Source organism: Equus quagga, chromosome 7, assembly GCF_021613505.1.
Source record: "Equus quagga isolate Etosha38 chromosome 7, UCLA_HA_Equagga_1.0, whole genome shotgun sequence".
Classification (NCBI taxonomy): Eukaryota; Metazoa; Chordata; class Mammalia; order Perissodactyla; family Equidae; genus Equus; species Equus quagga.
Window position 1 is genome coordinate 114,067,745 of NC_060273.1, and position 12,907 is coordinate 114,080,651.

General features: G+C 41.4%; 1 protein-coding gene across 1 annotated transcript in view; it reads left to right on the plus strand.

Annotated features, from left to right (window-relative positions):
* Nucleotides 1-1,062: 1,062 nt before the first annotated feature.
* Nucleotides 1,063-12,907, plus strand: part of PCSK1 (proprotein convertase subtilisin/kexin type 1) — a 42,232-nt gene continuing 30,387 nt past the window's right edge. The window contains exons 1-5 of the mRNA XM_046667475.1: nucleotides 1,063-1,242; nucleotides 4,687-4,791; nucleotides 8,478-8,588; nucleotides 10,770-10,916; nucleotides 12,219-12,295. Coding sequence (XP_046523431.1) covers nucleotides 1,063-1,242; nucleotides 4,687-4,791; nucleotides 8,478-8,588; nucleotides 10,770-10,916; nucleotides 12,219-12,295 — 620 coding nt within the window. The remainder of the gene's footprint in view (nucleotides 1,243-4,686; nucleotides 4,792-8,477; nucleotides 8,589-10,769; nucleotides 10,917-12,218; nucleotides 12,296-12,907) is intronic.

A 12,907-nucleotide genomic window follows, 5' to 3' on the forward strand; every position in this document is an offset into this window, starting at 1 on the left:
CACCAAAACGAAATGCTCTACTGAAGGAAAAATGCAAAGTTCGGAGTTAACGAAACCTGCTCTTTCTCTCCCTGAGTCAACGCAACAGCATTAGGCCCCATTTGGGTCCCTAGACCCCCCTGTTGATGAAGAAAGAAAACAATTTTCTGTTTAAAAAATTCATGTAACTAATCATTTTTCTGATAAGCACTCTGAAAGAGGTGATGCTAGACTCTGCAATATCTGGAATAAAATTTTAGATATTGTTTTACTGAGGTTGAGAAACAGAGGAGAGAAGAAAGTAAACTTGTTAACTGAGGTGGTTCGAATGGCTAAAATACATTTTTAAAAGTATTTCCTTTAACATTATCTTCCAGATGTGCTCATTTTCTTAGGCAATTTAGATCAGAATCGGAGCAGTAGACGCTTTTCTCCTCTCTGTCCTCCCAGGCTCTGTCCGATTTGAAAGGCTTGAGAGCCCTGTTCTTCATAGCAGGTGCTAATATCCACAGGGCCATTGTAAGAATTCTCTTCCCTCCCTACCCCCCACCTCGAGACAATCAAGAAAATATAAAGAAAATGGACAGAAGGGAGGGAAAGTGTGCTGCACTCCCAGTTTTTGGTAGCACTTCTCTCTGAGAAGTAAAGGTGTTTCTCACGGCTGCAGAATTTACAGTCAGAGAGCAGACTTAACTGATCCCAGCAAACTGTTCCTTCCTTTTCTTAATCCCCCGCTGCTTATTTTAGCCGCTTCTCCACCCCGCCGGGAATACCATCCAGATCTTAGTCCAGGTAGATCTGACGTCAAGAGATGGCTTTCGTCGATTTGACGTGTAAACACTCATTTCCATTCCGGCTCTGAAGGGCTGGGGCTCCACTCAGCCGGGAGACCGAAGCGCTGCACTGAGCGCTCGCCGCCGCCCAGCCTCTTATCAAGTGCCTCCTATCTCCTCGCAGAACAACTGGGAGCGAGAAGTGGTCCAGAGCCCCGAGGGTGGAAAGGGCGAGTCTTTCCGGATTTTTTTCTATTTTGCTTCTTTCCCCCCTCTCCTTCCCACTTGTGTGCAAGCGAGTGTGTGAGCCATGGAGCGAAGAGCCTGGACTCTGCAGTGTACTGCTTTCGCTCTCTTTTGCGCTTGGTGTGCATTGAACAGTGTAAAAGCAAAGAGGCAGTTTGTGAATGAATGGGCGGCGGAAATCCCCGGGGGACCGGAGGCAGCCTCGGCCATAGCCGAGGAGCTGGGCTATGACCTTTTGGGTCAGGTAAGAGTTTGCACTTTCAAGAAACTTTCTGGGGCCCGAGGGGACGGGCGGTACTGAAGCGCGATATCCCAAGTGGGAGCCCCAGGTTGCACTCTCCTGAGCCCAGTCGCAAAGAGCAGGAGCTTCTCCAGCTCTCGTCCCTGGCGCGGTTGGAGAGAGAAGGCTTGCATTATTTATTGTTTGGGCAGGGCGCAGCCAGGCAGAACGAAGCCGCTGCAGCTGGGTAGAGCTTATTCTTGCTGTTGTCCTCTCTGGAATTGAAATCCGTTCGCGCGCGGTTTGGAAGAAAAATCTCTCCACGCTTGCTCACGGAACTTGAGATGCACGCAGGCTCTTACCAACCAAGCGTCCCCGGGAGAGGCAGCGCGCTCTGTTGCCTGGGACTCAGCGGGTCTGCGTCAGGAGCGGGCTGTTTCCTTCTTTTCAATATGGCAGCATCAGATCCAAGTCCTGATGCAAGGGGCCAAGCAGGCTTGGTGATGTCCGCCGCCAGCCTTTGGGAGCACGCCCAGGGTGTTGGGAGAGCACCAGCGGCCGGGACTTGCAACCCGGAGACTGGGGTGCCGCCGAGTGGCCTGGGTAGCCGGCGGGAGAAGAGGTGGGTAAAAGACAGAGGACCAGCTCTCCGCGTCTCCAATGGGAGCTCCAGGTTTTCACCGGGAACTTGCAAAGTCCAAGCTTCACAACTTTGCTAGGTCACGCTCCCTGAAGGAACAAGCTGCCGAATTGACTATGAGGAAAGGATTTATTTCTTTCTTGTTCCTCAGCCAAATGCGTAATAGCTTCCCCAGGGATTTCAGCTTGTGATGAAAACTGTTGCCTGTCCAAGTGAAGGCTGGGTTAATAGATAGCTGGGTGAGGGGGACATTAAGGCTTTACGAGGGAGGCTGCTGTGCGATTCCGGGGAACTCCAGGGGGTGTGAGTTCTAATCTAAGCTTTCTTTTCCTTGGCTCAGAATCAAGCCCTCGCCCCTTGCCTTGGAAGTCTGTACGCATCAAAGCGGGGGAGGAGGGAGTTGTGAAAATTTTGGCGCGTTTTTTCTGGAGGTGGTGGTAGAGACGCTGCTGAAGTCATGGATGAGTAATCGACGTGGGCGTTGGCGATTCCACAGATCGAATTCACTGGGGAATACGCCTTCCCTTGCCAGAGGCTTCATTCTCAAATTTTATGAGCCAAACTGTCTTTGAAATGCCCAGCAGGAAAGTCAACACACAGATTAATTTCTCCGTGTCCCGGTAGCAAACCAAGACTTTTGCTTTTGTCCAGACCTTGTTCCGCGCCAGGCTCCGTCTTAGGGGCTGAGGAATAATAGGAGAAAAAGAAACTTTCAAGAAACCAAAAATCTAGAGGAGACTGGTTTGGAAACAAATGATTGCAATTACATGTAATTGCTGTAAAAGTTATGCCTGGAGTCTCAGTATTTGTTGATTGAAGGATTGAAGGTGGAAAGGAACTGGGGAGGGATAGAAGAAGACAGTCCAAAGGAGGAAGCAATTGCACAGGGTTTAGGAAGAAGAGTCAGAGGTTTCCAGGAGAACAGGAAGAGATTGGAGAAGACACTCCAGAGGTAGAAAACAGCTAGTGGGGAGCCAGGGAGATATAAAGAAAAGGGTTTAGTAGTAAGTCTGGAAAGTCTGCAAGGAATAGTTGGGACTTAAAGAGAGAGTGAGTAGTGGGTGGAATTGTACTGGTGGATACTGAGGGTATCATGGAAATCATGTGTGTCCTATGCAGGGAGGTGACTGGGGACTTAATCCTATATCCCTTGGGCAGCTAAATAGCACTGGTAACTGTGTGGAAGGAGATTAGAGGAGAGAGCAAAAAGTAAATCCCTCTTTCTTTTCTCACCTATTAGCCCCGGGCATACATCTAAACCTGGACCATTCATTATGGAAACTGCCTTTCAAAATCATAAATCCCAAAACTAAAAATAACAATAAATCAGTATTCTTGGTAGGATCTTCGAAGAAGGGATGGCATAGTCACAAGAAGCTTTAAAGGTAGTGAGAAAAACCACCTATATTTACACATGATTTGCATATTCTATATTTTCTCTAGCCATTGACAGTTAAAATGGCATTACTAACAACCGTTTAAAAAATAATAATTCTTTGTAAAAGACTGATAGAGCTTTGCTGGTTCTGCTTATTTCTCCCTTTGTTTACACGAACTTAGCATCACTATCCTGAGTTCCTTAAGGCCTCAAGACAAAGCTAGGATTAGGGGTGAACAGAATCAAAGCCAGTTGATATCAGAAACAGAGCTAAACATCGGTAATCTTTTCTTATGGCTACTGTTCTCTCTCTCCAACTCCATCTATAGCTTATAGCAGATTCACTGCCTGAGGTCCAGGCTTGGAGCAGGGTCTAGGCATCTCTATTAAAAAAATTCTCTAGGTGATGAGAACCACCAAGTTGAAGAATGTCATTCTTCTGAAATAACCCATTGTCAATTGTTTGTCTCTTAATTAAAAAAATACAGGGCATCTAGAGAATTTGCTGGATTCAAATTAAGTACCATTTTGAATAAAAGAAACACTAGCTTAAAAGAATAATGAACATGGTTCTAAATGGACCGAAGGTATTGACAGTCACCCAGAGAAGTTTACACACTCAGGTGGAACACCTGTCCTAAATGTGGCATGCTGGCTTTTTCCCACAGCCTTGAACTAGTGGAAAGTCAAATGGTCACTACTAGTAGCTTATAGCAATTATCACTATGGATTCAATAGCTATGTTTTACAACAACAACAAATTGTTTTAACTGAATATGGCACTGATAGTACACAAAGGGTTTGCCTGCTTTCCACAGATTATTGTTCTCTAACAGACTAAATTTGATGAAATGGGTATATTTTTTAGAAATGTCAACTACACAACATTGTCACGTAGGAAAACAAATGTAGTTCCTCTGAAATGTGTGAAACAGAAGTATCACAAGCCCACAAGTATATTGTGAACCCAACCGATAACATCATGAGGCTCATCTCGCTCAACACACTGACAAGAGAGGGAAGGCTTTTATCTGTGTCTTCCTCATGAAGAAAAAAAGTTAACTTCAAATACAAGGAATGAGCTTAATAAAAGTTGCCTATCTCTAAGTTAGTTGGGGCACAGTCTAACCCATATACACTTATTTTGGAAAGTGGACATTTTGCTTTTTGGTGAGGAAGATTGGCCCTGAGCTAACATCTGTTGCCAATCTTTCTTTTTATTTTTCTCCCCAAAGCCCCAGTACATAGTTTGTATATGCTAGTCATAAGTCCTTCTAGTTCTTCTATGTCGGATGCCACCAAAGCATGGCTTTATAAGCAGTGTGTAGGTCCACGTCCAGGATCCAAACAGGTGAACCCTGGGCAACCAAAGCAGAGTGTGCAAATTTAACCACTACGCCACCAGGCTGGCTCCGAAAGTAGATTTTAATTCTAATTTTTTCTTTTATAGATAGGATCACTTGAAAATCACTATTTATTCAAACATAAAAACCATCCCCGAAGATCTCGAAGGAGTGCCTTTCATATCACCAAGAGATTATCTGATGATGATCGTGTAAGTGTTATGCATTTGTCTTCAAATGGTAACCTGACTTATTTGCTTTTTTTTATAGTTGCCAACAAGAGCAAAAGCACTTTGCAAATATGATTCTTTTTTATTGTGCTCACAATTATTTATCTATAGTGTTTCCTGTTATTTCCTTAAGCTTATAATGGCACATAATAATAACTGAATTGAATTGGATTGGATTGATTGAGTTAACTAAATTATATATATAAATGAATAATATGTATAAAGACTATATAATATATATATAATACTAGCTCACAGGTCCAGTCTAAGAGCATTAAAGTGAATATTAAAAATCAGGTAGCAGTACTAATTAAAATGTTTGACAATAAAAGCAGTCAATAACCTTTTATTATATGCCTATTATGTACCAAGCCCTTTAATATCTCATGTAGGAATGCCAAAGAACTATAATACATGAAGCTTGCTTTTGATAACATTTCAGCATAACTTAAAAAACATTGTGTCATTTCTATTTGGTTTGGTTGTATAGGAAACTAGTGTTTATGAAAGAGCTTTAAATCCATGTCTTCATGAGGCAAATATTTTACTAAGTATTGTATTGTTTGATCCAAAGCATTGGATCTCTTTTTATCCTAGTTTGTATCCATATTCCATCATTAGGCAACAGCAGGAAATGTCTAGACTGAATGTAGATAAATAGTGTGGGGACAGTTTGAATGTATATCTAATGGACCTATTGATTTTTGAACTATGTTTTTGAAGTCAGCAAACATATCAATAGAAATATTGACTGTATTGGGAGTATTGCAATTTGCACACATAATGTTGCCTTTTCTCAAGAATGTGCCTTCCTGGTGGAAATTTATTCTGGCTGGCCTGATATCTGAATACATGATTTCTGTTGCCTAGGACACTCCGGGGAATATGGAAGCTTTGTGAGAGATAGAACACATCCTTTCAACTTCCCAGAAAGAAAAGTATAAGTGACGGAAAGGTGATAGAACTGTTGAAAGTACATGAACCCTGTGAAATAGTTTGCTATTTTATTTGTTCAGCAACTGATAGAATTTTTAAAAAAGAAGAGAGAAAATTATGAGAGTAGAGAATGACCGAGCCTGGGTTACCAGAGTTCAAATGTAAACGCAGCAGCCACACCCAGACAAAGAATACTGAGTCAGGACCACGGACAGCGACCCACAACTTAGACACATCCGTTGCTATATTTTACTCAGGTTAAAGGCTAGCTGTGGGAGACCAAATCAGAGACCCCGGACATTAAAAGTTTCTTGTCCGATGAAATCTTCCCTTCCCCATCCCAAGGCAGACGGCATATTGCACATGGTCTTTGAAAAGTAGGACAACTTCCAGCACCCTGACTAGGCTTAATTCTTATGTAAAGCAGGAGAGATTTCCTTGTCTGCCTAACTGCTTGCCTGATATTAATGCACAAGGAATCAAACTGACTTCCCTTCTCATCTTCATAGGAGAAAATTGGACACAGTAGAGCATACATAACTATTACTACTACTCAAAGTATCTCACTAATATGAACAGATGGTCCAGTTCTATTCTTTAGATATTTCCTTAATCGTTGATTTTGGGGAGAAATCTTAAGGCATAATTAAGAAGAACTAAGAATTTGCTCTGCAACATAACTTCATAAAAAAGGAGTCTATATAATCCTACGAAAAAAATATTTTTAGAATAATTTTATTTTAAGAAAAATCATAGAAGCTTGCAGTGAAAGCTTGGACTAGATGATCTTTAATGCTCTTTGCAAATCAAAAGTATTATTTACAATTAAGTACATGATATCTATTATATACAAAATACAAAGACACCACCAATTTGCTCTGTTCCATTTGTTCTGTTCTTGTAGAGATTAATATGGGATTTGGAGTTAATGGCATTAATCATAACACTGTTTCCAACAATTGGATGTTTATCTGATCAGATGGCAGAGTGCTTCTTCTTGTGCTTCATTTTTTGAAAATTGCTTTTGATTTTCACTTTATTGCTCTTTCTTTTGATAGGGAATAATATTCTCTCAAATTAGTCCTCTGACATGCAGCAATAGGCTATCTTTACAAGTCTGCTAATGAAATCTCCAACTGTAAGTGACTCTCTCCCTCAAAGATTAGTACTTGTTCCCTAGCAGCCAGCTCCAAAGACCAAATCAGATGAGAGGCAGTATATTCCAAGCATTGAGGTATTTTAAGCCAAAACAATTAACTTAAAAATATAGGCACTTTAAAAATAAATTATAGTGACTAATTGCTAACTCTCAAGTCCCTCCCAATGTTTATAAAAGGTTTGCAGTATACTTTCTAATTGAAAATTCAGGACAGTCTTAGTGGATGATTTTATCCCTTAATTGCAAATTATCTTTCAGTTTTTATTTTTGGGTTTAACTCCTGAGTATTCTCACATTAACAATATCCCACCGCACACTGGAGTATCATCACGTGTACAATAGACAGCGTATGTTTTGAGTAGGAAATAGTCATGTTGCCAAGCAAAATAAGAGCATGGTATTATCTCATAGGAGCTGCCCTGGTGGTCTAACGGTTAAAATTTGTGGTCTCATGACCAGAGCCTGGGTTTGTTTCCCAGTCAGGGAACCATACCACCTGTCTGTCAGTTGTCATACTGTGGCAGCTGCATGTTGCTGTGATACCGAAAGCTATGCCACCGGTATTTCAAATACTAGCAGGGTTACCCATGGTGGAGAGGTTTCAGCGGAGCTTCCAGACTAAGCCAAACTAGGAAGAAGGACCCACTTCTGAAATATTGGCCATGAAAACCTTATGAATAGCAGTGGAGCATTGTCTGATACAGTGCCAGAAGATGAGAGGATGGTGCAAAAAGACTGAGCAGCGTTCCACTCTGCTGGATACAGGGTCACTAGGAGTTGGAATCGACTCAACAGTACTACCAACAACAAATTATCTCATAATAAATAGAACCACAGGCAGCCCCTCATACTCTCAGGGCCTCAAGTATAATAGGATTATGCCATAAATATGGGGCAGGTAATTTTTGTATTGTCAGATCTCTTTGCATAATACATGAAACTAAATTAATGGTAAGTGTGTATAGTCAGTAGTGCCCATTCAACACCCTGGATCTGTTTCTCATATTAAACACTCTTAAGTAGGAGGTTGAAGCACAGGGGAGCCAGCGTTTCAGATATGCAAAGACACAGCACCTTTCTTGTCTTGTGTAACATTTGCAATTTCTACCTTTTGTGTGTAAAGAAAGAGAAATTAAGCTGTAACAGCACCAAACAGCAGTCTCTGGGATCTCTTAGCTTGTTGACTCATTCCATGAAAACGGACAAATTTTCAGCTACAGAGCCCTGGAACCTCAATACAAAAATGAGTATTATGGTCCATTTGCTGATGAAAGCAGGCTGAACTTTTACTTCCACTGTAATCACAGTGTAAATAATTTGAGGGAATCATCGCTTCACTGACTGGTTCTCCTCCCCCTAAAGGTACAATTTACTATAATAGAGGAAATATTCATCTTCCCAGTGGGTAACCCCTTCTTCTCATTGAGCTACCAGTTTGATCTGTAGTCAAATGAGAACATGGCGGAGCTGCCTGAACTCTGATAGGAAGGGCACCGGAACTAGTTAGAGGGAAGATGGTTACACAGAGGTGGCTATTTGGCTGTTGACTTTCTTGCTATAAATCTCCTTGTAGGTGATATGGGCTGAACAACAGTATGAAAAAGAGAGAAGTAAACGTTCAATTCTAAGAGACTCAGCACTAAATCTCTTCAATGATCCAATGTGGAATCAGCAGTGGTACTTGGTAAGTAGCTACCAAAGGACTGTGTAGAACCTGGGTTATTTATATTGTTACGTTTGCACAATAGTTTTTTTTTTTTTTTTTTGAGGAAGGTTAGTCCCGAGCTAACTACTGCCAATCCTCTTTTTGCTAAGGAAGACTGGCCCTGAGCTAACATCCATGCCCATCTTCCTCTACTTTATACATGGGACACCTACCACAGAATGGCTTTTGCCAAGTAGTGCCATGTCCACACAGGGGATCCAAACTGGCAACCCTGGGCCACCGAGAAGCAGAACCTGTGAACTTAACTGCTGCATCACCGGGCTGGCCCCTAGATTTATTTTTTAATGATGGAGAATTCAGCAGAAGGCTATGTTACCTGGAAACTAGGGCCGATGGGACCTTCCATGATCTGGATCTTCTGTTTTACTAGGCGAGAGTGTCTAAACACAGATCTTTGGCTGCTGTGAGAGAAGTTGTTACCTTTTTGTCTTCTTAAGCTTATCAGGAGTAAATGCAGAAGAATCATGCCTTGCAAGTTAGCGATTCCAAAATAGTACTCATGGCAAAAATTGCATTTGGTCAAAGTTACTCTTGAGAACCATTTATATAACCCAAAGTGTACGGTGAATATGATTCAGTAGATACAGCCCTGAGTGGCAGTTTTTACATGCTTACAGGTGAGATTTTCTGAACTAGGTAAAAGAAGGAATACAAGGAAGGACAAAAGATATCTACTTGCAGTTATCTAGACTTGCAAACCATTCTACCTTTAAAATAGTTACTAAATCTTTATTGGTATGTGGGCATTGAGTGGACAATTTGTAAGTGTTCCTGCTTGCCTGCAGAGTGTTTCCCATCGGTTTTAGTATTACGTCTCTATAGCAGTAATACAAGTTCATAGAAGTGTTTATTGTCGAGAGTATCATAAAAGATAAATTTTCTTGATAACCGTAAGCTAAGGCTTAGACTTCCTTGTGGCATAATGGATTGGAAAGCGGATCAATGCCTTTTGACACTCTCTTAACCTAAGCAGTACTTGCTCATTGCAGCAGAAGGGACTCATTAGCTAACATTTGTGCATACGTTATGTGCCAAATACTGTTCTAAGCGTTTGACATAAAATAATTCATCTGGTTCTCACCACATTATGCTGTAGATTCAAGAATTATGCCCATTTAACAGAGGAAGAAACAGAGGCATTGGCAAGTTGAATAACTTGCCAAAATCACATGGTTACTAGTGGTGGGGCCATAATTCATGGCTCCAGAGGCCATACTCTTAACAACCACACTCTATGATTGTTCTTGTGACTGACATGGGGGCTTTCTTCTCTGACTTTGGCCAACAATCTGTGTATATTTCCAGTCTCTTGTGAGTCAGCTTCATGGAGGCCTAGTAAGTTTTTTTTTCCCCCACATCTTTCTGAGGAGCATCAGCCCAGGGGGCAATCCATTCACTGACACTTCTGGTTGTTTTTATTTATAAATTTCTTATTGACCCTTCATTATAAACCAGGCACTCTTCTAATACACCCCCCTCAAATGCTTGGGCATGTGCTCATATCTGCCTTCTCTTGGTGACCATCTCTTCTCACCTTCAGTCTCATACACTGTAACTCAGAAGTTATCTGAAAAAGAAAACCCCAAGTCTCCTCTCAACACATACTTGCTCCCTAAATCACTCTTACTTGGAAGTAGGCCATTAAATTGCAAGTCCTGGTGAGACCACAGCCTCCTGGGCATTCCAGGTTCTGCTTCTTTTTTAGAAAATTTAGAAAAACATCTATGAACGAGAATATAAAGTGGGTTCAGTGTGGCGATGGAGGCTCAGGATTTTGGGGGAGACGGAAATATGGGACATCAAATAAAGCTTCAGTAGATGAAAAGCTTGAGCATATCCTTATAAATGAAAGAAACTAGAGACAAACTTCTTCTCTGAAGTCACAATGTTCAAAGAGAAGGGGCACAGGGTGATTCATCCTTTCTTGTGATTTTCCATTGGAACAATTGGGGAAAGAGCTGCACTCTGATGATTCACTTGGCCCTCAACTTTGTTTTTTATTTCATCTAATTGCCTTCGTCTACAGAGTAGAGTAACCCCAAGAAAAACAAAGATGGGTCTCCAGACTGGAACTTCAGTTCTCATTTTGCAGCAAGCAAATCATGATTTTACCAGTGCTTCTTTGTTTTTCTTTACCAGCAAGATACTAGGATGACCGCAGCCCTGCCCAAACTGGACCTCCATGTGATACCTGTTTGGCAAAAAGGCATCACAGGAAAAGGAGTTGTTATCACTGTACTGGATGATGGCCTGGAGTGGAATCACACAGACATCTATGACAATTATGTGAGTGTGGGCCCTCTGGTGACTGCAGCTTAGGGAGGTCTCTACACAGACACACAGAGCTTTCCTTCCCTCAAGCAGAAGGCTGTTCTGATGTCTGGGCATGATGGGCCAAAGTTTTGCCATTTCCCTCACCCTCCTGCAAGCCCACGTGAACTTTTTTAGTATCAGTGGGCATTGAAAGAATTCACTGGAGCCAAGGATTGCACAAAAGCATATGCATTGGGGGTGGGGGTGGCACCTACACCAACTAAGTTATTAAAAGCCATTCAGACTCTATACCACTCAATATTTGGGGCATTAAAACAATCAAATCTAGCCTGATGTCTGAGACTATTTTCACAGACTTCCTCCTTATATCCCTTATGGGTCAGTTTCTCTGACATTGTAAAGTTATATGAAGGTAATTCCTTCCATGCAAATTCAAAGTGTACATTACACAGCACAAAAATGACAAGCTGAGAAAAATAAAAGTTTACTAGAAATGGGAAATAAGTAAATGAAAACTATTTACTTCATTGTTTATGAAGTTCTCCATAATACCTTAGGCTTTTAGATCAGTGTTTCATCTTTAAGATTGGCCCTTGTCTTTCTCTCATCCTTTCCGCTCATCCACTATTCCCCAACTAAAGAGCAAAGGAAAAGAGGGAAAAAAAGAGAAGAAAAAAGATAGTAGAAAGTAGGAATTACTGAAAGATATGGAAATATAGAGAAGTAGCAGTCTTGGTGACAGCATTCCTTTGTGGGAGATGTTTAAGTGTAGCAATCTGGTTGGAAAAGGGGGTGGTACATGGAAGCTTGTCTTAAATTTCAAGCTGATTCCCTTTAAGTAAATTACATGTTTATTTAGTGTAACTGTGGAGGCCGAAGGAGATTACTGTGGGCCTGAGCCCCACCCCACTGCCACCTCTTTGCACCTATCTTCATGGGAGAGATGAATGTCAAAGTGTCGCTAACTAGCTCTGTAGCTTAATTAAGGCATTCAACTTCTCTGGGCTTCAATTTTCTCATTTGAAAAGTGAGGTGGTTGAACTATGTAAACTCTGATTGATTCTGGTTCTAATATCCTATGAGATTCCACGAGCTGTAGGTTTGGTAACATTTACTGAGAATTGGATGCTGGCTTGCTTTTCTGCATACATCATCTGTTTGGTTTATGGGTGTAATAAATGATCAGTGACTGGGCCATAGTCTGAAATAGACTTTCAAGCTATCAGCCAGGATGGGACTGGGGAATGGGTAGAAGGCATGGGAAGTGCTGGTTTTTTAAATCATGCTGCAGTATTATTTTTATCGTCTCTTTAGGATCCAGAGGCTAGCTATGATTTTAACGATAATGACCATGATCCATTTCCCAGATATGATCCCACAAATGAGAACAAGTGAGTAACTGTGGATTGGTGGGGGAAATAAGTACTTTAAAATGCTTTTATCTTATTTCAGAAAGTTATACTAGAAATATGATCCACATTTCAGCTCTCAGAAAATGTGCATGCGCACCATCCATACCACAATATTTTGTTGTTTTTAAAACAGAAACCAAAGCTTCTGTTTTTATATTCCTTTTAGCTTACAGAATTACAGTTCAATTAAATTTTTTTCTTATATTATGAAGTGCTCCCCTCAGATGTTACTGAATAGGTATAGCTTTAGAATGAGTGTTGGGACATAAAGAGTAAAAATCTTGTGCCCGTCCCCACCGCCTTCAATTCCTCTAAGACTCAATTGGCAACATGCTTGATGTTACTCATGAAAAGAAATATAGATGACCAAAATAGCACATCCCCAGGACTTTCTGTGGTGGTCACAACCATGCTCACTAGTTCCCTCAGAAGAGCGTGGTCAGACACCAGACAAGAGAAATGCACCCTGAGGCCTGGCCCTCAAATTCAACACAGTCTCCAGGGCGTTGGACTAGTTTGTGGCCTGTTCCAGAATTCCTGCTGGGTATTCTCAAGCTAAAGGGAAGGGAAAGAGGGTATCTTCCAACTCCT